This window comes from Morchella sextelata (assembly GCF_020137385.1).
Source record: "Morchella sextelata strain SCLS chromosome Unknown scls_3, whole genome shotgun sequence".
In the NCBI taxonomy this organism is placed as follows: Eukaryota; Fungi; Ascomycota; class Pezizomycetes; order Pezizales; family Morchellaceae; genus Morchella; species Morchella sextelata.
The window spans coordinates 188,943-216,249 of record NW_025408618.1 but is presented as its reverse complement, the minus strand read 5'-3'; the positions used below and the strand labels follow the sequence as shown (position 1 = coordinate 216,249).

The window sequence follows — 27,307 nt, the reverse complement described above, 5'->3', positions numbered from 1 at the left end:
GAGGAAAAGGAAGCCCAACTTTGATATCATTTCCTCCTCGTTCGTGACCAGTAGTAGGCATGCCACCCTCTCACACCCACTCACTCACTTACGCACTCTGCTCATGCTGGGCCACCCCTCCCTCCTTTTTTTTTTTTCTGGCGCTCCCCTTCACCCAGAAACAGGGAAATGGCTCTAAAAAAAACACTTATGGCATTTCCGAACACGCGAGGTTGAGACGGGGGTACCATAACCAGAAAAGTGAGTGAATGTGAAGGTGCGAGTGAGGGAGACGTGAGTGAGACGGAAAATGCCTCACGAGCCTCACTCACTGGCCAGGCCATGGTGGCTCTTGAATAAAATCTGGATGGCCAACTCCATATGGGGCTGCGCTCTCGAAACCGTCAGTGATACTGCACACAATCGATCGAGGGTGTCCCACCTGGCTGGAGTATATAGCTAACTTCTCACCGCCCTTCCATCTTCTCGCTCTCCAGATCGCATCGATACAATTAATCGGCCAACCACACAATTACAATAATACCCATCCACCCTCATCATCATCACTACTAGTAGTAGCCACTACTATTTACCAGTACACACTACTACGTACTACTTATCTCCGCAGGACAGTAATAATAAAACCCACATCCTGCTTCACGCCCACGATCACGAAACCACTAGCATCGTCATAAAAAAGGAAATACAAGAATCCACACGATCCAAATCTCACGATACCTCTACGTAACCCTATACTACCCATCCATCAGCTTAACGCCTCATCTGATCTTAACCACCATCCCCGCCCTCAATTAAACACACCACTAAAAAAAAACAAATAATACAAATCACTCGAAATGCTTACCAACCTCATCACCCGTCTATTCCGCGACAGCGACTCCTCAAGCGAAGACGACAGCGACCCGGGCTTCACTGCTTTCATGGAGACGCTGCATGCCCGTCGCGCAGCGCAGGAGTGGTATGCGCCCGGACCAGAGGGGGATCTATATCGTCAGAGATGTCGCGATGAGGAGATGATGCGCATGGAGTCGAGGAATTATGGGTTTATTGTCAAGATGGATACTACTTCTTCAGCTGCTAGCTCGGTAAGTTTTTTTTTTCTCTTCAATTATCATTTTTTTGGTTTTTGAGAATGGGGGCTAATGGTGGTTCTGGATTAGACTTCACAAACGAGCATTGCGAGCTCGAATGAGGAGGTTGAGAGGAGGAGCAGCAGCAGCAGGCCGAGAAGCCTGTCGAAGCGCTGGAAGCCCTCAAAGCTGCTCAAGAAGTATAGCTCTGAGAGGCCAAAGAGGGTTTCGTCCATGGAGTCATAATTCGGGATTAATTAGGCGCTATCATAAGGTATGTTACTACTAAATTGTACTATTTTCATATCATTTTTACTAACAGTTTTTTTTTCACAGCCTTTGAATTGAATTTTTCTCGTTTTTTCTTAAACTCTATGGAGAGGATACAATATTTTTTACAGCGCGGCGTTTTTTTCCTATCCATCGTTTCAATCTCCTACTGTTTTTCGGTGTCTTTTAACGGAGCGAGCGGGTTTTGAATTTTTAAGGGAAGCGGGATTTGCTTTACTTCGGGGGGCCGGTTGGGAATATCGGGGTTGCACGGAGTTTTTTTATTTTTTTCTTTTCCTTCGTTTCTTTTTGTTTGGGGGTGGGATCATTTGCTTTACTTTTCCACATGAAGAAGAGAGGCCGCGACTCGGATTCCCGCGGGGACCGCTTCCTTCATTACTTTCTTTGCCCGAGGCGGCGATTTTATTTTTTCCCTTTGTTTCTGCCTTTTTATTTTTTTTTACGTTTACTTTTACTCAGTTCTATTGATACCATGACTACGACACGACTATTCGACGACAATTTTCCTTGGTTTTCTTTTTGGGTGTTCGGGGGGAACATTCATGTACTCTAGCTAGCTACACTAGTACATCTATCTATTTACGAAGAGTACTTGGTACTCTTTCTGCAAAGAAACAATCAAACAATCGATCAAACAAATCGATCAAACAATCTATAACTACCTTGCTACCTAGTTACTTGGCTACTATGATATTACCCTCCTTCCAGCCAATGATAGGAACCACGTCACCCAATTTATTTCAACCATCACTCCCCTACCTACATGATCATGAAAACCAAATGTATATCCTCAACCCCTCAACCCCTCCCCTCTCCCCCTCTCCCTGCTGATCACAATCATGATGATCAAGATCATGAAAGATCCCATCTCAAACAAAACACCGCCGCCAAAGCTCCAAGCCCACGCCCAGCCTCCAGGGTAAAATCCAGAGTATCATCCAAGATCGATACCCATCACTCGGGCCCGTCCCGTCGACTGTCCGTCCATGCATTTGCCATCCTACTCTACCTCCGACAAGACAACCCGTCACAGCGAATCACTCGCCGCGCCAAGCTGACCAAATATCATCATTTCCTTGGCCCGTCCTGCATTCGTGGGCGTTGCTCCGAAGAGAATCAAAGCCAAGCCCCCGCCGCGCCCGGAGGTTCAAAGTAAATTAGAAGTGAATGTAGATGTAGTAGAGGTAGGTGCAAAGAAAAGAAAGAAAGGAACAAGGCAAATTGCAAAACGGAATGACGCGTCGTTGTATTTCCGACGACGATGTTGTGCTCCGGCTATGGTTCGAAGGGCTCGACGAGCTAAATGATAGTCAACGTTTCCTCCGTGCGTGCAGTAGAGACCGTTACTTCTTTTTAATTTACCTTTACATTCCCTGACTATTTTTAACGCCCGCGCCCGCGCGCGGGAAGGGAGGGGTTGGATTGGAGTGGCATTTTAGAAGAGTAGATTCTTCCGTGGGTTCCACCGATGCGCCGCGGCGGGTAGGGACGTAAGAGTGGTGGTGGGCGTGGAGGTTGAGCCTTACGTTACATTACATTACCTGCTCTACCTTATCGTTGTGGAACCTCCACCACCAGAGATGAGACCCTGACTGACTGACTTCTAATTCTCACGACTAGCACTGACTACGTCCGGACTAACACGGCTAACAACCACTACTAATACGCAGGCCAAGCTACACTGCCACAATTACCGCTGGCTGGCCATGATACGTTGTACTGAGCACTACGTGCTGTTTTTCCTTGGCTGGCTCAATCCACGTAATGCCAGACAAGTTACACCTCCCCCCGCCGAGAAAATGCCCAGCCAGCCGCAGGTGTGGCGGATGCGTGTTGTGCCCACGTAATGGAAGGGCTTGGCTGACCCTACTACTAGAGATTGGGGGATTGGGAGATTGGGAGATTGGGAGGATTTGCTTTTTTTAAGTAATGGGTGCCCGGTTGGGAAGGTCAAATACTCGTTTTGCTTTTTGGGCGGAGGGCAGAATGGTAGGGCGGAGGGCAGAATCATCATGGATAGCTAGCTAGCCTTGGTGGGGGTGGGTTTGTCTTGATCATGATCATGATGGATACTACGTACGTAAGTATTCACATAGCTTGCTGCCTTGAGCGCTTGGGGGGGGGTTACATATATGCTTCTCCAGAGGCAATTGATTGGGTGAGACGATAGCTGTGCACCGCTCACCAGAGTTTGAGTCTGAGTTTGAGTTTGAGTTTGAGTTTTGAGACCACAGCATATCAATGGTTGGCAAGTATCGTCTTCGGAGGGGTTACGACGTCCAGATCTTGGCCCGGGAGTAATGGCATCATCATCGATATCACATTAAAACACAATTAATCAATGCGCTCAGGTTAAGCTTGTCCTTGTACACAGTACCACAACGGCCACAGCATCACCCCATCCTCTATCCTTATCCTGATTACTCCCCTCGCACAAAACTATATCTCCAAGGCTGACTGTCCAGCTAGCCAGCCAGCCAGCTAGAAAGACACCCATGATCATGATCACTAACTCACTCTAGCTGCTGGACGCCATTCCCGCCAGCGAGCATAGCCAAGCTATCTAGCTAGCTAGCAGACGTACGTGAAAATTCTTCCTCTCACTATCTATCTTCCCTGTCATGAAACCTCACCACCTGTGACACCTCGCCCCGAAACTGATTCGCGCACAGAGGCGAATTCGAAACACAATATGATACCAGCACCGCCGTCAAGACCGACTGGCGGAGGAAAGAATAGCCAGCCTTCTTCCGCCGGCATGGTTACATGTACATCCAGCCTGCGTCGATTCCGCGATACGATATATCGTGCCATTGAGTGAGTACATAGTGGTTTATTTTATTTAGGCCAGTTGGTACAACGTGGGAAGTAAGGGGGGGGGGGGGTGCTACAACTAGAGGTAGAGGCAGGGTCATGCCGGAGAAGCTTAAGCCTAAGCCTATACACAACCAGCACGCAGCTAGAAGCACAGAGAAGGATGTAGAAGAAATTATCGAAACTTAACCCAAAATCGATTTTGTCGACCGGCGATATCGATGTAGGGACCATCCATCCACCCTACACCTACACCTACATGGACATACTGAGTACATCGACTCAGGGCATGCTAGTGCCACAAGAGTTGAGCAGAATACATTCTGTAAACTAATTTATATTAATGGTAACCAACTGATCCATGCATACCTGTATGTACGTTCCCGCCGACTCTCAGCGTCGACCCCTCCACGATACACCCCAGAGCTCCACGATACACCCTGAGTACTATGTACTCACATCCATGCACCTCCCTTCTCTTCCATCCACACACGTCTCTTCCGGAATTCCACTCCTACCAAACAATCCCGCCTCCATCACACACTGTCACTCGGCATCCAGGGTTAGGGTTCTAACCACCAACACCGAAAAAAAAACAGTGGCCAAAAACAGCCATGCGTGATGCGTGAGGCTTTTAAGCTTTTGTGCGTATGTAGAGAAGACAGCCACGGGAGGTATGGAGAAAGAGAAAAAATATAAACATGGAAAGGAAGAAAGAAAGAACGAAGGGAGGGAGGGAAAAAGAACAAATCGGAAAAAAAAAAAAAAAAAAGAAAATGGAAAAGGAAAAAAAAAGAAAATGGAAATGAGCTAGTTGGGGTTGACAACTCACCCGCCTACCTACTCCCTACATACACTTCCATCGCGGGGAAATAAATTCCTGATTTCTCACGTGTGCGTAATCTACAAGCACTGCACTGCACTGCGCTGCAACTGCAATGTGATGCGGCCACCGGCGTGGTATACACATTGAGTAGTATAGTAGTATACAGAGGGAGCCGCTTCTGGCCGGAGCAGGACCTGGCTAGGGATGCGCATGATATCATCGAAAACGTTGTGTCCGGTTCTCGTAAGACGGGGCCGGGGTCCCTTTGGTAGATCAGGGCAGGTGCGGGCGGGCTTGGTCCGGGGAGTTTTTCTTTTCTTTTTAACTTTTTGGTCGAGTTCCGGGTTATGGTGACCTTTGCGTGGTTATGTAAGGAAAGTAGGTAGCGTGTGATGGATGATGAAAGGAAGGGTTATTTTTGAGGCGTTAAACAGGTTGCTTACAAGACTGCACGTATGGGTAATTAAAGAGGTCACGTAAACTGCTTTATTATATCATAACTCTTGGGATACATGTAAATTATCGACATATACACAGCTGTAGATATTCAGGTCCCAGATGAGAACACACGAGAAAACCTCTGGTTGTTATTGTTTTTAGATGCAATAGTAGATTTTTATAGTGTATATTTATTTGTATTGTCTAAAATCTAAGAGAAAAAACAGAAAACCTACGCATCCGTTTTTTCAAACAGTCCTAAGCACCCCCTCAAGATACGTCCCCACCTCCGCCACAGCAGCATCAAGAGCTGAGGCAACAAGCCCGACATACCCATCAGGTCTCACGACCGCCACCCCACCCGCACTCTCATCCAGCCCCCAAGTTTTATACACCGTCCCATAGTGGTCGCCCAGAACAAGCCACTCACTCCTCTCCCTCACACACGCCGGGAAATCCGTCCATTCCAGGCTCCCCCGCTCTCCTGGGTACACGACCACAGTCTCGACCACGCCCTCCGGGAACCTCCCCAGAAGCGTCTCGACCAGGTCCGCCACGACCTGCTGAAACGCAGCTGGATTCGTCCTGAAGGCCGTTGGCAGGGCTGCCACGATCCTGTAGCGCCCAGACGTCGGCATGTCATCGTGAATGTCGCGGGGGTTTGCGTCAGCGAATCTCTTTGTGCGCACGTTCATGAGCCGCCGCCCAGGGATCAGCAGGCCGCTCTCTGGTGCGCCCGAGGGGGTGTTTTCTTGTTTGGCGACGAGGAGGCCCTCGCGGTACTGGATACCGCATCCGCTCGTAAAGCCGCTGCCGGTGCTAAACACCTTGACGAACTGCTCGTGTGTGAGGCCTGTCTCGGCGCCAATCTTTCCAGAGAACATGCTGGAGAACTCGGTGTCGAAGGCGATCAACTGCCGGGCGATGTCGAGGCGCTCATGCTCGTATGTAGCGATCAGATCCGCGCTCGCTGGAGAGAGCCCGTTTAGGACGTGTGCGAGCTTCCAGGAGAGGTTGAAGCCGTCCATCATGGAAACATTCATTCCTTGGCCTGCCTTTGGGGAATGTGTGTGACATGCGTCGCCGGCGATGTGGACACGGAGGACGCTATTCTTGTCTGCGGTGGAGAACTGGGTGGTTGCACGCTGGCCGATCTGGTAGGCGGCCCACCAGTCGACGTCGGCAAAGCTGATTGTGTAAGGGGCGAGGACCTTTTGGCTCTGCGAGATGATGCGCTCGAGCGTCACCTTCTCTCGGCGCTTTTTGGCCTGTTGTTTGGCGGCGGCGGGATCGGCGGTGGAAGGGGCGGCGATGGTCGGGTCACGCTCGACTTCGTCTTCCATTTGGCAGTAGATGCGGGTCAGGACCTTGTTTCCGGAGATGCGCTCACGGGGGATGATCATGATGGACCCTGTGCTGGAGTGCTGCAGGGGTGAGATGCGTAAGTAGGTCATTTTTGAGGAATCTAGAATCTAGGGGGAATAACTGGTAGACTTACAATTGCACATCTTTTCCTAATGTCTGGGAAGTCTGTCTTGACGACAGCATCCATTACACCCCTATAATTCACGGATGGTTAGTTGGTAAATGATATATGCCACTTATGTGAGGTGGGTAACCTACCAGACATGATCTGTATGATCACCGACAAGCTTCAACCCCATACCATCTCTAACAGTACTATGTGCGCCGTCCGCGCCGACCAAGTACTTTGCCCGAACCACTCGCTCCGTGTCCTGCCCGCTCATCTTGACAACCACCGGGAACTCCTCATCCTCGTAGTCAAACTCCCATCCTAGTACTTTCCACCCCCTCTGTACTCTATTCCCATTCTTCTCCAGATCCTCATTAAGAATTCTCTCAATCCTGCCCTGGTGTATCGTGACCTCATGCGGGTACCTCGCCGGCACCGCAACATCAGGCACAAACGCAGTCCTGACAATCCCGGTTCCGTCCTCCGTAGGATTCCAGAAGCCGACCTCATGCATCTGGCACCCCTGCGTCAGGACCTCGTGGGCAAGATCTAGCGACTGCAGGACCTCCAACGTCCGTGGCTGGATACCGTCTGCTTGGCCGGCATGGATCTGCGCCGTCTTCTCGTCGACTGTAAGAACGCTTGTTATTCCGTAGCGTGCGAGGCAGACGGAGGTCATGATTCCTGCTGGCCCACTGTTTGGAGGTCAGAATGAATTGCCTGGTACGTACGGGCCTGGGGGAAGCTCACGATCCGACAATGATGACTTCATAACGCTCGATTGTGTCCTCTGCTGTGGGGCGGGCTGGAGGAGCTGGGGAAAGACGTGGGAGAGGGTTGAGGTGCGCTGGGTTGACACGGGTGTCTCGCCCTTCACCGGCTTGTTCTACAAAGACTGGCATTATATTATCGTGATATATGTATTTTGGTGCTGCTGGTTCAATCACTCCTGCAATTGCTGCGGGTTCTTGGGAGTGATAGAAGAGGAACAGGTCCGATATTTGAATTTATATAACTTCAACCAAGACCCACAGCACTATATTCACAAGTCGCTTAGTCGGCGCCTCGGCAACCTCCCAAATTTTCGAAACAACTCTCGGCTTCCTGCCTTAGATGGATGATGGATGGATATTGAAGTGCTTTAGAAGTGATGATATATGATTATCTCGCCATTGGTAATGAGTAGATGAACCAGGCAGCGGGCCAAAAGTGCGGGGGTTGCAGGGGTCGCCCGCAGATTAGCGCAGGTTAGCTCTCCATGATCAAGAATTCGTAAGAATTAGTTAGTACATGGACCGGAGGAGGCCTCTATGTACGGAGCTGAGATAGCGGATCGTAATCGTTGGAAAGCAGCGTGCGGCGGTTGGTCGGCGTGGTGTGGGTGGTGTGGGTGGCTTTCAGGCTTTACCACCACTGGGGATCTAGCCGAGGTTGTTCTAGATCTTGTTTGACAGCCATGACAGCCAGCCAACCAAACCCTGGGCCCCTGATCTGCTGAGTGAGGATATGCACGCTTTTGATTGGCTTGCATGACTGGTTACTGTGCCGGGCAATGTCATGGAATGTCACTCGATAATACAGTGCTTCCCCTTCATTCTCGGGTTCCAGTTCTGAGTGTCGTACTTCTCGCACGCCGAGATTCCTCCTCTGTTTTAACTTCTAGGTATGGTGTGTGCCTGTCTGTGGATCGGATCGATATCCCGAGAAGTGTAATAATTTGCTCCCCCTTCGTCTGTCGATTCTGCCCACCCCATAATAGAGGGTCGTAATTTTGGTGAAAGACCCCTTTATAGTGGTTATCGTTTCTCACTCTCGTGCTTTAATTTCCCTATCCCCGCAGTTGAAAATAAAAATAATAAAATAAACTAAAAAAATGAGCTTCGGTGGGATTTCAAACCCCGACCCCCTTCCTATTTGGCACGTCCTACTGATACCCAGGCGCATGCCACTATGATAGGGAAACTTCTGGTAGAATGGATGCTAGAATGAATGTAAAGCCTTACCCACCAGACACCATCGGTTGATAAAAATAAAGAGGTCTGTGTGTAGAGGCCATACTTTCTTGGCACCAACTTTAGGGTGGGCAGTATTTTTCGAGAGATATCCCACACTCCCCAAAAGATCTTCCGAGAGTGTCTACGGTTCTATAACCCGTTTAACGCTCGAGTACCTACAGCAGCGCCCCCGTCCATGAACGAATAGTCGCCTCGCAATTACATCTTGGCCAGAGGCGTTGGACAGCGTGTGTTCTCATTCGTCAACGAATCAAAAGATGATGAGGGCCTTTCATTGCTCTAATAACTTCTCAATCGACCGGAACCGAGAAAAGATCTAGACTACAGGCCGCTCAATGCAGACAACGAGTCTATAATCAGTACAGTTCTCCAGGCGGTAGGCCGTTTGAATAGAGCCCACATACATGCCATTATTGATCCCTGGAGAACGAATACCTCTCAATCAATAATGGTCCATTCGGAACCATGGCCCGGTAAGAGAAGTCATGACCTTTAGACTTATTACAGCCTAGCGAAATCAAGGCTACTCGAATTCGTCTTGAGGGTCGTTTCCTCATCCTAGAGTGGGCTTCGCTCAGCCTGCTGAAACTATTCAGACTCGAACCAAAACCAAGCTCACCATGCACCTTGTCGATTGAGACTAATAATGACACTCAGTCAGCTGAAGGAGAGAGTATGTGGACCTTTGTGTTGAGAGGGTACCTGTCCTGTGCTGTGGAAATAGTTGACTAGATTTCACCCTTCACGTCTGCACAACGGGGAACGAGTGCGCAGCAAAGGTCTGGGAACGAAGCTACAGCGCTGTTTTGAATGCTGTAGTGCAGAATTCTCGGCTAGGTGTCAGGACACATCTGAATGGCCGCGTAGTAGTTAAGAGCTAGAGGCAAGGCAGATATGTTAAGCACAGCCTATAGGATAGTGGCCGTTACTGAAAACCATACATAGTAGCCATTATACAATCAGAGAAAGAGCCAAATCGATAAAGTTAACCATATCATGATCGATAGACGATCGAATCAGAACATGAAGATATCGAAAACGCCTAGGATATTAGTCTCCCAGAACCGGCTTGCTGCGTGGGCCAGTCCCAAGTGCTCCTGACTTCCCCACCAACTGACTTACTGCAGACCAGTATCAAATTCAAACCAGAAATGCAGCTTTTCAAACGGGCCTGCCTTGCCACAGGTACAAGTCATGAATTAACAACAACATGTGGAAGTCAAATATCGAGTGATATATCATGATGAAATCTCAGACCTACCGAAGACGTGACTCCCCACGTCTTTCTATCGGAAGAATACTCAGGATTGATATTCAGAAGACTATACTTGACAGGACAGGGGACTAGACTAAAGGAAGCTCAGGGTGGCGAGGCGTCTCGACGCGCTGGGCTGGAACGGGAGAGATCGCGTTACGCTAGGTGCGTAACTTCATAAGGGTAGCCGGGCCCCGAAAAGAAACTAAATATGGTGAGCACCAGCGCTATCTTAAACAAAGTCCAAGTTGTGCTGGGACTTTTGGTGAAGTCCAGGCTGCGTGGTTGACTACGCATGCGCAAATCAAACCATAATGAAGAGTGAAGAGAGGACGGGAGATCTAGAGAGGGAGAGGAACCACGCCAGGCCGGGAAGAAACAAAAGAAAGAGAAGTTAGGTCGAAGAAATTTCAAATATCAGCGTGTTGTTGAACATAAATGTGCTAATAGGTGGAACAAAGGCTCTGGGCTGCAATGATTATATGATCATCGGTGATCACTCGTCCGCACTTAGGCCTTGGCTTCGACACGACTGCATCATGGGAAGTCACGAACCATTATGTACATACATGTACTTCTCCGAACAATTCTATCAAGGGAAAAAAATCTTCCCTCAAAAAAAAAATGACACCCATACTCCTTACTATAGATACACCAACCCCTCAATATCGATCCAAAGCACATTACCGCAACATATTGGTTACATGTAGTGCATACCCAGAACCACACAAGCCTCTCAAAAACTCGTAAATACGAGTGAGAGCCCATGCGTCCGTCACTCACCTCCTTCTCAGGCGAAACACCTCGCTACCGAGCTCTAAATTATCAGCAGGCCACCGCCACAAGCGATCAAATCACCCACCGCCGCCTCGTGCCCCGGAAGGCATGCGGCACAGATGCTCCACTGCATCCGGCCACTGTATCGATCGCGCTATATTCCTTATAATACTTTCTAGAAGGCGAGTGAGGAAGGATCTCTACCTACGCCATAGGTACCTCCCAGCCATTGTTGTAGGCACGAAATACCTAGAATGAAACTCATCTAGGATTCTTCGGAGGAAATTAAACAATGCTGCTATTCATATCCGTCTTGGCAGGCATCGGCCGGGATCTCAAGCGAGTGCGGGCGGGCCGGGGTACAGGGGTAGGGAGCTAGGGGCCACCGAGTGAGGCTCAGCCTTCCCATTTAACCTTTTTACCCTGTTTGTGCACCTTCTCCTTCCAACAACCATGGGAATCACACCTTGCCGGTGGGTGGGGTTTGTTAGGTAAACACTTTACATTTAGGATGCTGACAGCAGGAAGTAGACCAAGCACATACAGTACCTACAGACCGGATTAACCGCACTGATGGAGAGAACGTACGGCTTTGAGTGGAGACACCGGGGAAAGGTACGTGTGCCGTCGGTGTTTTACCTGGATGTGAATGGTGCCTAGCTAATTGGAGGTATGAGGGCCCAGGTTTGTTCGCCGTGACATGACTTGTGCAATTGGGCAATTTCGCGGCGATAACAACTATCATGAACAGTAGTTCTTCACGAGAAAAGATACTGGCACGATAAAATTAAGTACTTGGTGTATCTAAATACAATCAACGTGCTTGGTTCACCTCATGAAGAATCGAAAACAATCCCACTATTCCGTGTGGGGTTCACAATGGAAACGATACGAAGTAATCCACGGCACCACCGAAGCTGACAATTTGATCAATGATAAGTTCATGCCATGTTATTACAGCGTTTCTATGGGCGCAGTAATCTTGTACCTCTCACAGTCAGTATTATTTGTGGTGTGGCGTTCGTGTGGTACAGCACTCTGTGCCTGGCAAAGATCTGCTCCACGCCGCAACACCACAACCTCACCGGGCCCGAATAGAGATACATTCCATCTCAAACTCCGGAAGCAATATACGGTAAAGAGGTTAAACATGTTACTCAAAATGGTTTATATACGACCTTCAACTCCCCGAATCCAACTTCTTTTTTTCCCATCCTCACTCACTTCTACATTCACTTCATCACTCACTCGTTCCGGCAACGATTACTTCCTTTCCTTTTTCATTTCCTTCTTTACTTTCCAGTCACTCCTTTAGTCACTCTTTATTACAATTCTGAGCTGTGCTTGGTTTATTTCTGTCTTTTCTACTATACACGTTTTTTTCTCACGATCTTTCAGCTCCACCAACCACTACTTTTAAACTTTTAAAACCCTTTTCATACCACTAAATCAATCAAAATGAAGTTCACTGCCGCCACCGCCGCCATGGTCATTGCCTTCTGCGCCACCCAGGTCGTAGCCACTCCCACTCCCTCCATGCGATTCCGCCCCGATGTGATGCGCAAGGCCACTGGTGAGGAGAAGCACCCTTACATCATCCCCCAGGCCGTCCTTGCCAACATGGACCTCAAGCGCTGCTTGGCCGAGTGGGACGCACCCAACAACAAGAACAGCACCAAGCCCGACCAGAACGCCGACAAGGTCATGCAGCAACTCCAGAAGGCCTTCAAGGACGCCAAGTACACCCACATCAACATCAAGGCCGAGCCAAAGCGCAATAACAAGGCCTTCGTCCGCAAGATCGAGAAGTACATCGAGACCCTCAAGAAGGTCGTTGAGAACGCCAAGAAGAACTCAAACAACAAGAGATCTCTCGATGCCCCTGCTGACGAGTCTGTTGACGCTCCCGCCGATGAGTACGCCGGAGAGGCTCCTGCCGATGAGTTTGTTGGAGAGGCTCCTGCCGACGAGTCAGCTGGCGAGGCCCCCGCAGATGAGTTTGTTGGCGAGGCACCTGCCGATGAGTTTGTAGGAGAGGCCCCAGCAGATGAGTCTGCGGGCGAGGCACCAGCTGATGAGTACGCCGGAGAGGCACCAGCTGATGAGTCCGCTGGCGAAGCCCCAGCTGATGAGTTCGCCGGAGAGGCCCCAGCAGATGAGTCTGCGGGCGAGGCACCAGCCGATGAGTTTGTCGGAGAAGCCCCAGCTGATGAGTCCGCCGGAGAGGCACCAGCCGATGAGTTCGTCGGAGAAGCACCAGCCGATGAGTCCGCCGGAGAGGCTCCAGCTGATGAGTTTGTTGGCGAGGCCCCAGCCGATGAGTCCGCTGGCGAGGCCCCCGCAGATGAGTTCGTCGGAGAGGCTCCAGCTGATGAGTCTGCCGGCGAGGCACCAGCCGATGAGTTCGTCGGAGAGGCTCCAGCTGATGAGTCTGCCGGCGAGGCCCCCGCCGATGAGTATGTCGACGCCCCAGCCGATGAGTCTGTCGACGCCCCTGCCGATGAGTCTGTCGACGCCCCAGCCGACGAGTCAACCGATGCTCCTGCCGATGAGGAGGCCCCCGCCGACGAGGTGGCACCAATCTACAAGCGCGATGTCAAGATCCAGGGTGGCTGCAAGAGGCCCGAGGATGTCCTTGTTGCCCTCCTCCAAGTCGAGCTCAAGCAGGGACCTGGCCGCTTCGGTGGTCCCATGGGCCCCCGCCGCAAGGCTCCCCGCTACCGTGGTCCTCGCTTCCCTTCTTGGTGGTAAAGGGTTTTTGGTAGATAGTTTATGATTTTCATTTGTCTCTGGGTTTTTATTGGGTTCTCTTTTTTTGTAGCATGGGAAATGGTTTTTGCATAGGAAAGGGGGGGATGGAACCGGTAGATGTAGAATGATGGTTACGAATTTATTTAAAAGTGTGTCAAAAAACTTAGTCTTGTTCGAATTCTCTGGTGATTTGGTGATTTTTAAAAAGTGACTTGAATACCTTACTCATGGGATCTCACTCGGACCATCTGAGCTAGTCCTAAACGGGGCATCTACTAAGATTCTCTCAGTGACTTATAATTTGTTTTCTTCTTTCTCTTTTTCTTTTGAGCTGCGAAGGGGATAATGAAAGATGATAATATCAATAAATTCTAGATTCCTTCTACACCGGGAATCCCTCAAGGACTTACCCATAGATACTTTCTTATTTTACACCGGTACCTCCAACACCGGACGTGGACTTTAATTCCACAAGGCAAATATTACACGTAGTCTTGTCCGTTGCCCATGTATCCCAGCTACCAGTTATAATAGCCAATTGAAGGAACATATGTCCTAAGTATTCATCACATATGCACATTACTTGACAGATTAATAGAAGCTAGGCTTATTAGGCTCGGTATCGTATTCCTCGAGCTATTCTATTTACGAATATGTAAATTCCTGAATCCAGAGAAGATATGTTTGTCCCGGAGATTAGTCTATCAGTACACTGTTCCCAAGGATATACCTATGTGAGGAAAGTGGAAGCTGCCGGTTTCTATTATCTTCATGCGTCCTGTCAATTGTCTTTTATAAAGTTGTTCCGTGCTGGTGGGGGTGAGATGGCCTAATATAAGAGTGGAATGTGGGCTCGATGAGTGGGTAGATATGTTGTCATCCTATATGTTGAGACGACAAATTGGATGTTGGAAATATTCTGCTTTGGCCGAGGGGATTTGAGTGTGGGTGTCGGTAGAGGTTTGGTTATGCACTAAGTACATGTAGTTAGCGTGTTCGTGCCGTGTTATGGATGTGAAAGGGTACTTTGGAGGGTCCGTGATAGTCCTAAAAAGAAAGCGGGACGAGGCGGGTAAGTGAGCAAACATTACCCTCTGTAGCCTCTCATATGCGGCTATAGATGAGCTTACCATCGCTTTACTTCTGGGTAATGTCTTGTGGGAAATCTACTTCATTATAACAACTAATAACCTTGTTGGGTTTACTATAACGCTGCTTCCGGGGACCTTATGGGAAATCTGTTCTATGGCAGCACAGCTTTTGACTACTTGGTACTCCTTTGGGAATTTGTGAATGGACAGGCTTCATAATTACAGGTGAAGACATGAGTAAGGGAAGAGATAAATGTCCGGGCATATACATTGCATGCTGCTTATAGATGGACAGAGTGTACCAGTGTCTGGGCTACAATCATAACTACTTCAGTCTCTCACCTGATTGAATTATATTACTGGTATATTTCCTCACGGCGGCAGCAGACGTCACTCATATGATCATGGAACCACCCAACAAACGGATCGAAGACGAAATAAAATTCACAGATGCGATTTAAGGTTCAAATGGGCAAAGACATTCAGAAAAACAGAACTCAAACAGCAAGAAGTTAACGTTTTTCCATAGACTTCTTACATACAAGAAACAGAAAATTTATGGGCACGATGGCCCCACTCCGCACACCGGCACCGATGTATTCGGACAAGTGCGTTTAATCCCTCCATACTTCTGTGGAGACAATTATATCATGTCTCAGGTTCTCCTCCTTCTATGCCTCAGGTTCTCCTTCTATGCCTGGGATCTCTCTATCCCCTCAGCATCATTGAGGCTTGCAGTACACTCGCCCTACAAGAAGGGAGGCAGCGGAATGCATTAACACATTGTCTTCTGTTTCCTAGATAAAGTAAATACTCAGTCTCTACTTCCATAATGCGGATATCACAGAAACTTACTGTACCAGAAATCGAATATTGGTCGGGGCTTTTTCCCCCCCTGGGACTGGGTGGATTGTGAGGGCGAGTGGGACCCAGACAGATAAGTGCCTGCTGGAGTCCAGGCGCATATCATACCGCACTGACATTTTTGCGCCCTGACAACCGCTCGTCTGTTGATTTACCTCTTGCACGTGGATTATTAGACCCAGTGGAGTTGCCTGCAGAGCCATCTGGGTTTCTTCTGGAGCTGGTGCTCAACTCGGTGCCTATAGCACTAACAGGCTTACAGTACGCTCGCCCTACAAGAATTGGGGCGGGGCACAGCAAGAAGGCCGTAAGGCTTTCAGCTACTGGTGCAGAGGGCATGAGAGGTCCCAGTCGCTTTGAGGCCCAGCACCGGAAGATGACTTCGCGACACCAGATCCTCTCAATCCCTCCACCATGATATCGATCGCCTGGCAGCTGTTGAGGTACAGGGAAAATACCCATGATTCCAGGTTAGCTGAGAGAAGAATGATAGGGTTTTAGAGAAACACCATGCTTTTTAAAGGGGATCTTACAAGGTTACAAGGCGTGCAGTACAGTTGCCCTATGAGAATTCTAAGTACCAGGCGACGAGAGAATATCCGGGAGCCCCCCGGAGGGCACAATCAGTGGGCTGCGTTTAAAAGTCAGAATTTATACCATAGATACGTAAACTAACGGTGCACAGCGAATGAGGGATAACTTACAGTCTTGGAAGCCAGTTCCACCTCTGATGGCAAGAATATTGAGAGACCCCCCAACATCGAAAGACTGAGCAGCGCCCATCCACGAAAGGGTATCTGGGGCCCGGGTGGACACCATCAATGGGCTACGTTTGAAAGTTAGAATTTATGGACTAGATACGTAAACTAACGGTGCACAGCTAATGAGAGATAACTTACAGCCTTGGTAGCCAGTTATCACCAATGATGGCAAGCACATTGAAAAACTCCAGCCTATGATAGTCAGGACAGCGAGAAGCGGAAACTTGACCAAGGGACTCGCCACCAAAGGTGATCGAGACTAAACCCCCGGCGGATTCTGTCGTGATTTGACTTTCACGATGGGAATCTCGGCTTTGGCAGACGAGTTCGAAATAAAGAGAAAAGAAAGCGGTTCAGTATCCGCACTGTAGAAGGATGGCTGACCCGATGGTCGAATAAGTTGTTGGCTCGAACTGAGCGTTCAAACACATAGAGGCTTGAATGGAACTATGAAGATGAGGTTTAGACGGAGCTGGAGCAATCTTCTGGCTTTTAAGGGTTGTGAACGAAGGGGGTTACATAAGTTAAGCTACCTAGCTTTGGCTTACGCTACCATAGCTCATAATCTTGGCTGGCATATGCGGGAGGGGGTCTATGTGTGTACATGTAATCTTCCCGCCTCATTTGCAGATGGCACCTGATATGGTGCTACGGGCCGGTATTTGTCATGGATTATCACTCGAGTTTTTCGCAGCAAACGGACCATCGAATTAGATTGTCTCAATCCTCTGACAAGTACCGACTCTTGGCCAAGTTCTATTATACGCAGTTTTGATATTTGATTACTGGGGTATGGGGGGTTTCCGAGTGGCTGTCCTTCAATTAACCCTGGCGAGGATCAATTCCTAACTGAGCAGCTACAGAATGACGTAGGATACAGGATAAGAATGTTGCGCGAAATCAACTCTCAACGCCCAACGACACATCAGAGAATGCATAGTATTCATCCAAACAGAGAAGGCGTGGTTTGCACACTTGTTTATTCCTAGCAGACGAGTAAACACAGAAATCCAAGAACTTGGTGTCTCCCGCAAGTTTGGACAAAAATCGAAGAGTCTAACGGACGCTCTTGACAAGCCTCTCACAACTCTCAATAGCTGGGCAAGGCCAGAGGGTTTCTCATAGATTCTCACTCGGCTGCTTTCTGGAGTGCTGATACCACATCAATCTCACACATGACCACACGCAAATCAAGTACCAATCTACAAATTATTAAACCAGCCCTATGTCAGCCGATCGCCGTGAAACGAAATTAAGCCACCACTGAGTCCAATCCTGACACTAGAAACCGAAGGCTTCTGGAACAGTGTGTGGGGTGGAGGCTCTTTTCGGGGGGAAATTAGGTTTGGGCTTAGGGACGGACGGCGATAAGCGAGAGAGAAGCTTTTCTGCTGCGCGGGATCTTGGCATCGAAGCTTGCGCCCCAAACCTAAATGGCTACTAAACTCTAGACTCTCTCTATTCACTGGATTAAGTTGAAGAGAATTTTGTGGGGTTTTGATAGATCCTGAGTGTAACAAGGCACAAACCTCTACTATTTGCTTTGGTTGGGCGGTAGTTGTTTCCCGTGTACACGGATGTCTCCCTTGACCCGGTCTCCGTGGGATATCCTTATGAGAAAAATATTAACAAACCCGCGGAATTAAGGTACCGTGATATGGAACCGTTTTCGCGACCCAGCGCACCCCTCACCCTGCACTCGAGTGACTGTTCATGAAGTGACCAAAGCACATGCCAACCAGAAAAGAAAGCGACACGAGCGTGCACCCACTACTCTACACCAACCATGCAGCCTGTGTTGATTTGAGACAAGACTGCGTGTGTAAGCACGGTAGAGTAGAGGACACCTATCATCAAGAAAGTTTTATGCAGGTGCAGCTGCAGTTTTTTTCTCTCCCACACACTCTGGCGGCGTACATATGTCGTTAGTGGTGCTGACGCGTTGAGGATGGTGGGCCTGATCTGATGTGGATGTAAACTTGACAGCGAGTGATCTAGAGTGATGCCAAGAGAGGTCTTGATAATATCTCGAAGGTTCGGAGGCGGAGTGTTTTTGCGAGTGTAGTTTTTATCGTTCAGAAAAGGAGCCACTTGGCACCGTTGATGCGCTCAGATGTAGAGGCCCCTGTGACAATTAAACTTGAGGGGAATTTGAGACGAGTTACATATCTGTAGAGGTACCTAAATGTAGCTTAAGTTTGGAGGGGCTCAAACAAAGATTACGCGAATGAGACCTTCGGTAAGCGAGATTATGATTTTCACGTCGCTCCACGATGTTCACGATACTGTCGATACCGTCGATACTGCTTGAGAATAGAGGATGAGGAAGATGTTCTTATCTACATACCTAGCTGCGTTGCCAGATTAGATAAAGGTTACTAAGGGGATTATTTTTAGCGCTGTATCGAGAGCTTTTTGAGGCGAGGTCGTCGTCTTGCACAAGGCCCCGCAGACTAGGCCGCATGTGGCTGGAAAGAGGTCTGTTCCTGGTTGGAGGGGAGGAAACGTCACCGTGGCTTCTTTGTAATTCTTTTCTTTTCCAAACGGGGAACGGATGGGAGAGAGAGAGAGCAAAAAAAGCTGTTTTGCTCTGTTTTCATGCTAGAGGAGCCTATGGAAGCTGAATTGGTGTCTGTAGAGTGATATGATAATGTGAGAGGGTAGAGCTTATGTGGTCATCGTTTTCGTTTACCAAGATGTCGGTTTGTATCGATTAATTGTCTGCTGAGTTGCTCGCGTGGGAGTCCATTTAGCTAATTCGCTTCCCTTCTTGCTCTTCACAAGGGTGCCGTCCAAGTGTGAGTTTCTCTCTCGGCTGATCAGTGTGACGACATCCCTTTCCGGATTTCCCAGCCCTCTTCAAACCTCCTTCCTTCCCTCTCTTTTTTTTCATCATCATCTTCTCTTCTCTCCATCATCCATCCCATCATCACTTTACTCTTCTAGAGCTGCTACACGTAGAAACAACAAACCAGCATCTCCTTCACAGTAACAAGCTTACGAACTCTCTAAAAGTAAACATTGCCCATATCTAGAAACAATGGCACCACCCGCTGTTGTCCCCTCCGAACCTCTTCCGCAACGCCTGATGGCGCTTGCACAAACACTTCAATTTGGCTGGTTTGTCGGGTGAGTAACTCTTGGGTGCCCGTTTTCTGTACGATGGAGTCTTTGCTTACATTCAGAGGACGAAATCAGTCATTTGACGTTGCTCCTGACAACTTTCCGTTATGCGGTCGCGGCTGTCAAGTTCTCAACAAGCACAACGGGAGCTTCTATTGCATACCGTGTCGGATTTTTGTCCGCGGCCGTTACTTACGGTATCGTCGTTTACAAGGCATACAGGACAAGAATGAGGAGTGGTCAACTCCCCACTGGCCAGCAGGGAGCAGTGCAAATCCTCTCTGACGAGAATGTGCAATATTTGTGTAAGTTGTCAATCTTTTGTTTTTTCACCGGGAGAGAAGGAAAGAAAAGAAAAAAAGAGGGATTTTTTTTTTTTTTTTTAGAAAGTATGACGTGAAAATTTGCGTGTATAAATGCTTACTTGTCCAAATGCAGTCATGGCTCTTGTATGGCTCTACTCTAAGCCAATCTTTTTCGCGCTTCTCCCGTTCGCTGTTTACAGCACCTTCCACTTCTTGACCTACCTCCGAACAAACCTCATCCCGGTTGTCATTCCTTCACCTGCCACGCCCGCCGGTACTAAGGCACCTGCGCCCGCCGTTTCTGAGGCTATTGCCAAGTTTGTCAGGAACAACTACGACTACTCTATGCACCTTGTTGCCAACCTCGAGCTCTTCTTGTGGCTCCGTATCCTTGCTGGTGCCATCATCTTCAAGAACTCATGGATCCTTCTCGCCATCTACACTGCTTTCCTCCGTGTCCGCTTTGCTCAGAGCGGTTTTGTCAAGGATGCTGTTAAGGGACTCGAGAGAAGGGGTGATGCCATCACAGCCGATGCCGGTGTTCCCGAGGGTGTCAGATCTGCATGGGCAATTGTCAAGACCGGTGTCAAGAGCTTTGGCGATGTTTCGGACTTGAGCAAGTTCATGTCTGCTCCTCCTGCCACCGACGGCGCTGCCAGAAAGACCCAGTAAATACCGAATAATATCTGAAAGCAGGGCGATTGTGGTGCTGAAGTAGGGCGATTCGGACGATTGAGGAGGGTGGATAGATGCTAGTTTGGCGAGAAGGGAAAAGAGAAGTAACACAAATATACTTTTTCCTTTCAGTCTCTTTTTCATACGCGAAATGGATCTTTTTTTTGTTTTGCGCATACTTTCTACGATTTACATTGGATGTGGTGTTTTTTTTGCATTTCACATTTCTGAACTTAGGTTTGGTGTTTGTGGAGTGGAGAAAAAATATTTGGAATTCGAATAGTAGTAGTTAGTCACCCATTGTACTGATTGACTTTCTAATGTATTTGGAGTACTTTTTTATCTTGATAATTGACAGCCCTAGCGATCATTCATCCCATCGATCTCGCGCACCGCATGGTTCTTCCTAGTGCGTGGGCTGTTGCTGTACCGTGACGTCCTAATCCCAGTGCGAGGGGGAAAGACATCTCGCTAAGTGAACTAGCTCCCGCGTGAGATGGGCGTGGGGTACATACAATACATGGCCCGGGTACATGTGCAGCTCAGGGACATATCCTTCTGTGCTTTCTTTTGCCGTGTTTTGTTTCAGCAGATCAGATCAGTAGGTGTCTTGGAGGTTGACGCTGGGCCGTCGAGTGATTGACCATGAGCTACTAGAGCACCAGTTTAGTGCATTTGAGCTCGCATTAGCTCCAGGGACAGCTCATGTGACTTGAGCTGGGGGCTGCTCTGGGGTGGAATAATATTAATGTAGATCACGGGTCTGGGTATCGTGGAGTACAGCCCAGGGTAATGGGTGAAGGTGAAAGGGTCCTGTGACGGAATTTGTTTTGTTTCGAGGGTGGGTTGTTTATTTAGCCAGTTGCCCCTGTTTCAAGATCAGGTCCCGCGGACTGGGTATCTGTTTGGGTGTTTGGGTAGAGGAGAGTTGATATTTCTGTCTGTGGCTGATTGGTTGAAGGTCTTGTAAGAAGCTGTTCTTTGTTTACTGTCTTAGGGCTCTAATTCTGTAATACTGTCGCTACCTTCAGCAGAAGCTTGGTTATGCAGTATGGGACAAAGGCATCTAAATTATGAAGTAGGTCTTGTCAAACAACACGTCCTAATCAAAATCAATAGGCAGAAGTACAAACCACAGATCGATCCCGTATATGGCTATCCTCTCAATATCATCTTTCTGTGATAATAGTGACTCGAACCTGAAATCGAAACACCGCTGCACAGCTGTACCACCACCACCGCCTCTGATCCCTTCCTTTTATAGCCCTGCTCCCACCCGTGACGTCGATACCGCCATTGTCTCGGCACGCCTTCACAACCTCGGGTTCCAAGGCCCTAGAGTACTCCCCCCCAGCCTCCGTATCTCCACCCCCGCAAACGCACCCCGCAGCCGGGCCCGGGCCATTACCGAGCCCCGGATTTTTCGCAGGTAGTCTGTATGCACACCTAACCCTGCGTATCTGTGTCTGCGGTTCACCCTCGGGCTGAGGGTTTTTGGGGGGTCTGGGTGTCCCGTACGTCCGGCCAGCCAATTGGGAGTTGGGAGCTATAGGTGCTGTGTTATTGGGGGGAGGGGCATCTATCTGGGTTGCAGTGATAGATCTGCATGCAGTACTGTGCAGCACTTGCTCTGCAGTGGATAGATACCTGCTGCTGATAATACTATATAAAAGCCCGTAGAACAGCCTCTCTCTACCCAATTGAACTCCCTAACTTCCAGCTATCTCTCCACTCACCCCCCCCCAACCCCCCCAATACCAAAAAATGCCCGCCGACCCGCAAGCCCTCGCCCACACGCAATCCCTCGCCTCCCCCAGCACCTTCTGGCACACCCACGGCCAGCAACTGCACTGGTCCACGCCGTACACCACGCCCCTCCACCACGACACCGCCACCTCCACATGGGCCTGGTTCCCCGGCGGCAAGATCTCGGCGACCTATAACCTCGTCACGCGGCACGTGCTTGCGGGCAATGGCGGGCGGGCGGCGATTATTTGGGACTCGCCCGTGACGGGCATGAAGAGGAGGATTACGTATAAGGAGCTGCAGGCGGAGGTGGAGGTGCTGGCGGAGGTGTTGCGGCAGAGGGGCGTGGGGAGGGGGGATCGGGTGTTGGTTTATAGTAGGTTTTTTTTTTTTTTTTTTTGTTTTCCTTGGTGTTGTGTGTGTCAATGATTTGTGTTGGGTGGTTTTGGGGGGGGGGGGGGGGGGTGTCAATGATTGTGGGCACGTTTTTTTTTTTTTTTTTTTTTTTTTTTTTTACGAGTGTCTTGTAGAGGCGGCCCAGATACCAGCCAAATACCATAGCCCCTTACTATACCTTATTTTGTTTTCTACACCCTTGTATCATTTACTATACCCTCATATCCTAATTACTAGACCTACCCTACTGGTCCTACCCCCCATTATTCTTTTTTTACTATACCCTGCTTTTCACGCCTTCTTATCCCTACCTCCCACCCGCAAAAGCTAACAAAACCCCAGTGCCCATGATCCCCGAATGCCAAATTGCGCTCCTCGCAATCACGCACCTCGGCGCCATCCACACCGTCGTCTTTGGCGGCTTCGCGCCCGCCGAGTGCAGCAAACGCATCGACTCCGCCGAGCCCAAGCTCGTCCTCACCGCCTCGTGCGGCATCGAGGGCGGCGCGGGCGGGAAGCGGCGCGTCATTCCTTATTTACCTTTGGTACGTGTGATCATTGACCCTTGATGTATGTGCATACTTGTATGCATATATAAAGGGAAAGAAAAGTAAATCTAATGAGAAGGAGGATATAGGTGCGAGAAGCAATCGACAAGAGCGCCCACAAGCCGCAAGCCACGCTGCTGTGGCAGCGCGAGGAGATGTATCAAGCGCTGGACAAGGGCCGGGGCGAGCTGGGGTGGAACAAGCTGGTGCGGTCTGAGCGGGTGCGGAGGGGGATGACGGGCGTGGGGAGGGCGGAGGGTGAGCAGGGGGCGGTGAAGAGGGTCAAGATACCTGGTGGGGGCGGGTGTGTCGAGGTCGGGGAGGCGTTCCCGAGTGAGGATCCGCAGTATATCATCTATACCAGTGGTTAGTCCCAATATTCCCCTATCCATAATACACATAAAAAGAAATAGAAGAGAAGGCAGTAGCTGATATGACCCCCCCCCAGGAACCACTGGCAAACCCAAAGGCGTAATCCGCACCCTCGGCGGGCACCTCGTCGGCCTCTCCTACACCGCCACCACGCTCTTCAACCTCACGCCCACGTCCACAATCTTCTGCGCCTCCGACCTCGGCTGGGTCGTCGGCCACTCGTACATCCACTACTCGCCGCTGCTCCTCGGCGCCACCACCGTCCTCTTTGAGGGAAAGCCCATCGGCACCCCCGACGCATCAACCTTCTGGCGCATCGTCGAGGACTACAAGGTCGACGTCCTCTCCACCGCGCCCACGGCGCTCCGCGCGATCCACCGCGAGGACCCGGAGCTGCGGGGACTCGCAGCCCACGACACGTCCTCGCTGAAGGCGCTGTTCCTCGCGGGCGAGCGCAGCGAGGCGGGGATCGTGGACTTGTTCCAGAAGCGCCTGTGGGGCGGGTACGACGGTGCCGGCACGATTGTGGACAACTGGTGGAGCAGCGAGTCGGGCTCTCCCATGACGGGCGTGTGTCTGGGACTGTCTCCCCGACCACGCATCAAGCCTGGGTCCGCCGGGCGGCCGCTGCCCGGCTGGGACATCCGAGTTGTGGACGACTCGGGGAAGCGTATTACTGAGGCGGGGAAGATGGGGAACATTGTTCTCGGCCTGCCACTCGCGCCGACGGGCTTCCGGGGGCTGTGGGCGGACGAGGGGATGGCGCTGTATACCAAGGCGTACACGAAGCGGTTCGGGCAGGGCCTGCTCGACACCGGCGACGCGGGGTACATCGATGCAGACGGGTTCGTGAACGTCATGAGCCGCACCGACGACGTGATCAACGTCGCCGCGCACCGCTTCTCCACGGGCGCCATGGAGGGCGTGGTCCTCGGCCACGCGGGCATCGGCGAGGCCTACGTAGTCCCGTGCCCGGACAGCCTCAAGGGGCATGTTCCCTTTGGGTTTATCGTTCTCGAGGCGGCGCTGCAGGGCGTGGACGAGGGCGTGCTGCTGAAGGAGGTGAACGGGCTTGTGCGGCGGGAGATTGGGCCGATTGCGGTGCTGGGCGGGCTGGTTGTGCTGACGAAGGTGCCGCGGACGCGGAGCGGGAAGACGCTGCGGAGGGTGATGCGCGAGGTGCTGGAGGGCGTGGTGGCCGGCGGGGACGGCAAGGGCGTGGAGGTGCCGGCGACGATTGACGATGCGACGAGCGTGGAGAGCGTGCGGGCTGCGGTGGTGCGGTGGTGGTGGAAGGAGCGGGGCGGCGCGGTCAAGGCGAAGATGTAACGGAGACGGAGACGGTTGTGTTGTTGCTGGTTTTCTTGTGTTTTGGCTTTTGCTTGTAGTTGTGGTCGGCTGCCTCGTTGCGGTCAGTCGTCGGTTTGGCACCGTTTTCGATTTGCGCATGACTATCTTTGTGTATTTGATAGCTTCTTTGCTTCGTGCCCGATTCCACAGTCCATGATACAGGCAGGAGTGCCCGATGTCTCGAAGTTGTTTCTCTCTTTCTGGTCACTTTTAAAAAGAACTCGCAATAAAAGACTCACGCGAAAAAGCCTATCACTGAACCCACTCACTTGTCCCACCCCAGCGCAGTCTATAAAAGGCTTCTTGCCCATCTCTGATCTCACACCACCACGGATATTGCCTAGCCTGTTTACGAACCAATGCCACCCTGACATAAAGGCGAGGACATGGGCAGAAGGGCCCTCCAGTGTCTTTCTATATACCCGTATACTGCCCAGGTCCTTGACTCTATGTCAAGCTCGCACAGGTGCCAGGATTTCGTTCTCCGTTCACTTTGCACAATGTCTATTACTACGTGCTACTCAATGGCCTAATGCACGCCTCTCTATTTCCCACATCTGGGTGGATAACCAGAAAAATAAATCCCCCAAAGCCCCCCAGCAGACAGAAAGAAAGAAATCTACAAATACCCCCCCCCAGCAATCCTCTTACACATGCCCTCCAGCACCCCCGCCACAACCTCAAAATCACTCATCTCGAGATACACCTGCCCACTGACCCTCGCCCACCACTCCCCGCCATACACCATCAACGGGATCGCCGAGTTAAACTCCCTATTAACCACATCCATCGCCCAATCCCTCACCCTCACCGCCGCCCCCTCATCCACCGCCGCCTCCCCCTCCCGCGCCGCCCTCGCCCCCGCAACCACAAGCGGCAGCCGTACATTCCACAAACAGCTCTCCCGATCCCGCTCCATGACCTCGGTGCCCAGCCGCTGCGCAATGAGCTGCGCGCCACGGTACCCAATGTCCTGCGCGTAGGCCATGATGCGGTCCTCGCCGCCGCACACAATCTCCCGGAAGCGGAGCGCCGCGGGGATGCACAGCGCCGGCGAGTTGTCGACCGTGCCGACGAACTCGAACATGGTGACGAAATCGGAGTTTGTGGCGTTAGTGTGCAGGACAGAGGAGGTGCGGGCGAGCTGCGTGGGGGGCAGGTAGCCGTGGGAGGTGGGGAGGGTACTGCGGATGAGGTGCTGGTTGCGGAGGGGGACGTGGAAGGCGGCGCAGCCGCGGGGGACGTAGAGCCATCTGTGAGGTGGTTATATTAGTATCTGTATTGTAGTATGAGGAAGGGAGTGTTACTTGTGGCAGTTGCTCACAAAGAAGTCGGCGTCGAGCTTGCCCAGGTCGAGGCGGAGATGCCCAATCCCATGCGCGCCGTCCACGAGCGACAGCACCCCGAGCTCTTTACACACGCCCACCAGCCTCTCGAACGGCAGTCTTAGGCCAGGCATGCTCACAATGGTATCAAAGATCGCGACCCTCACCACTCCGCCGCTCGCCTGCTCCTTCTTTATCGCCGCTCTGAAAGTGTCGACGATGACATCATCGCTCGCGGGAAACTGGATCGGGACCTTTACGCCGACCGCGGGCGTGGTCTCCTCAATGTACTCGACGCTGTTCTTGCACGCGTTGTAGATAAAGTCGAAATAGACGATGCTGTCGCCGGGCTTGAAGACGAGCGAGCGCAGGACGGTGTTGACGCCGGTGGTGGCATTGGCGACGAAGACGAGCTCGGGGAGGGGCACGTTGAGGTATGTGGCGAGGAGGGCGCGCGAGCGGTCGAGCAGCGCGGGGTAAGTGGTGCGGATGAACTCGTCGGGGCGCTTCTCGGAGGCGGCCTGGAAGGCTTGGAGGGCGCGGCCGACGGGGCGGGGGTACGTGCCGAAGGAGCCTGCGGGCGGGAGTTAATGGTGCGGTCTGATTGGATGGAGCTTGGGGATGCTATCATATGTAGGTTTATATTGCGGCATCCACTGCACTGGAGAATTGCAGTGGGGGGCAGTTCTCTCAACAGGCGAGAGTGTCTTACCATGATTGATATTGATCCAATCCTTCTCGAAATAAAAGTACTTTCTCATCGCATGGCCGAGCTCCTCTGGCTTCTCAGGCTCTGGCTTCTCAGGCTCTGTCTGCGAGACCTCCAGCTGCGAGACCTGCTTAACGAGATAGTCAAAATCCTGTACCTGTACCATAATTGCTGTCTATATCTCCTCAATCCAAGTGCAGTTTAAATTGTGCTGTTTTGTTGTCGTTGTAGGTTTTGAAGCCACAGGATTTTATACCGTGATGCGGGGCAGCTAGAAATTGTATGTATCTCCAACTCATACCCAGTATGACTCTTAACTTTGAGGTTTTCC

At 50.8% G+C, this 27,307-nt stretch overlaps 7 protein-coding genes across 7 annotated transcripts; 5 read left to right on the top strand and 2 right to left on the bottom strand.

Annotated features, from left to right (window-relative positions):
* Positions 1-836: 836 nt before the first annotated feature.
* Positions 837-1,316, top strand: H6S33_008885 (uncharacterized protein; the record flags this gene model as incomplete). The annotated part of the gene is made up of 2 exons (XM_044840708.1): positions 837-1,085; positions 1,161-1,316. The coding sequence occupies 2 exons, from the start codon at positions 837-839 to the stop codon at positions 1,314-1,316; spliced, it is 405 nt and encodes a 134-aa protein (XP_044697700.1).
* A 4,371-nt stretch (positions 1,317-5,687) lies between these two features.
* H6S33_008884 (uncharacterized protein) lies at positions 5,688-7,815 on the bottom strand (the record flags this gene model as incomplete). Its single annotated transcript, XM_044840697.1, has 4 exons — positions 5,688-6,863; positions 6,938-6,998; positions 7,063-7,608; positions 7,664-7,815. 4 exons carry the CDS (start codon positions 7,813-7,815, stop codon positions 5,688-5,690), a joined length of 1,935 nt encoding a protein of 644 aa, XP_044697699.1.
* Positions 7,816-10,949: 3,134 nt separating this feature from the next.
* H6S33_008883 (uncharacterized protein) lies at positions 10,950-11,714 on the top strand (the record flags this gene model as incomplete). The annotated part of the gene is made up of 5 exons (XM_044840686.1): positions 10,950-10,953; positions 11,016-11,175; positions 11,230-11,327; positions 11,542-11,575; positions 11,645-11,714. 5 exons carry the CDS (start codon positions 10,950-10,952, stop codon positions 11,712-11,714), a joined length of 366 nt encoding a protein of 121 aa, XP_044697698.1.
* Positions 11,715-12,418: 704 nt separating this feature from the next.
* H6S33_008882 (uncharacterized protein) lies at positions 12,419-13,711 on the top strand (the record flags this gene model as incomplete). The annotated part of the gene is made up of 1 exon (XM_044840675.1): positions 12,419-13,711. One exon carries the CDS (start codon positions 12,419-12,421, stop codon positions 13,709-13,711), a length of 1,293 nt encoding a protein of 430 aa, XP_044697697.1.
* A 5,756-nt stretch (positions 13,712-19,467) lies between these two features.
* On the top strand, positions 19,468-20,527 carry H6S33_008881 (uncharacterized protein; the record flags this gene model as incomplete). Its single annotated transcript, XM_044840664.1, has 3 exons — positions 19,468-19,556; positions 19,626-19,855; positions 19,989-20,527. 3 exons carry the CDS (start codon positions 19,468-19,470, stop codon positions 20,525-20,527), a joined length of 858 nt encoding a protein of 285 aa, XP_044697696.1.
* Positions 20,528-22,294: 1,767 nt separating this feature from the next.
* H6S33_008880 (uncharacterized protein) lies at positions 22,295-24,921 on the top strand (the record flags this gene model as incomplete). Its single annotated transcript, XM_044840653.1, has 4 exons — positions 22,295-22,652; positions 23,015-23,217; positions 23,310-23,586; positions 23,669-24,921. The coding sequence occupies 4 exons, from the start codon at positions 22,295-22,297 to the stop codon at positions 24,919-24,921; spliced, it is 2,091 nt and encodes a 696-aa protein (XP_044697695.1).
* Positions 24,922-25,561: 640 nt separating this feature from the next.
* On the bottom strand, positions 25,562-27,142 carry H6S33_008879 (uncharacterized protein; the record flags this gene model as incomplete). Its single annotated transcript, XM_044840642.1, has 3 exons — positions 25,562-26,195; positions 26,250-26,841; positions 26,980-27,142. The coding sequence occupies 3 exons, from the start codon at positions 27,140-27,142 to the stop codon at positions 25,562-25,564; spliced, it is 1,389 nt and encodes a 462-aa protein (XP_044697694.1).
* Between the last annotated feature and the right edge of the window lie 165 nt (positions 27,143-27,307).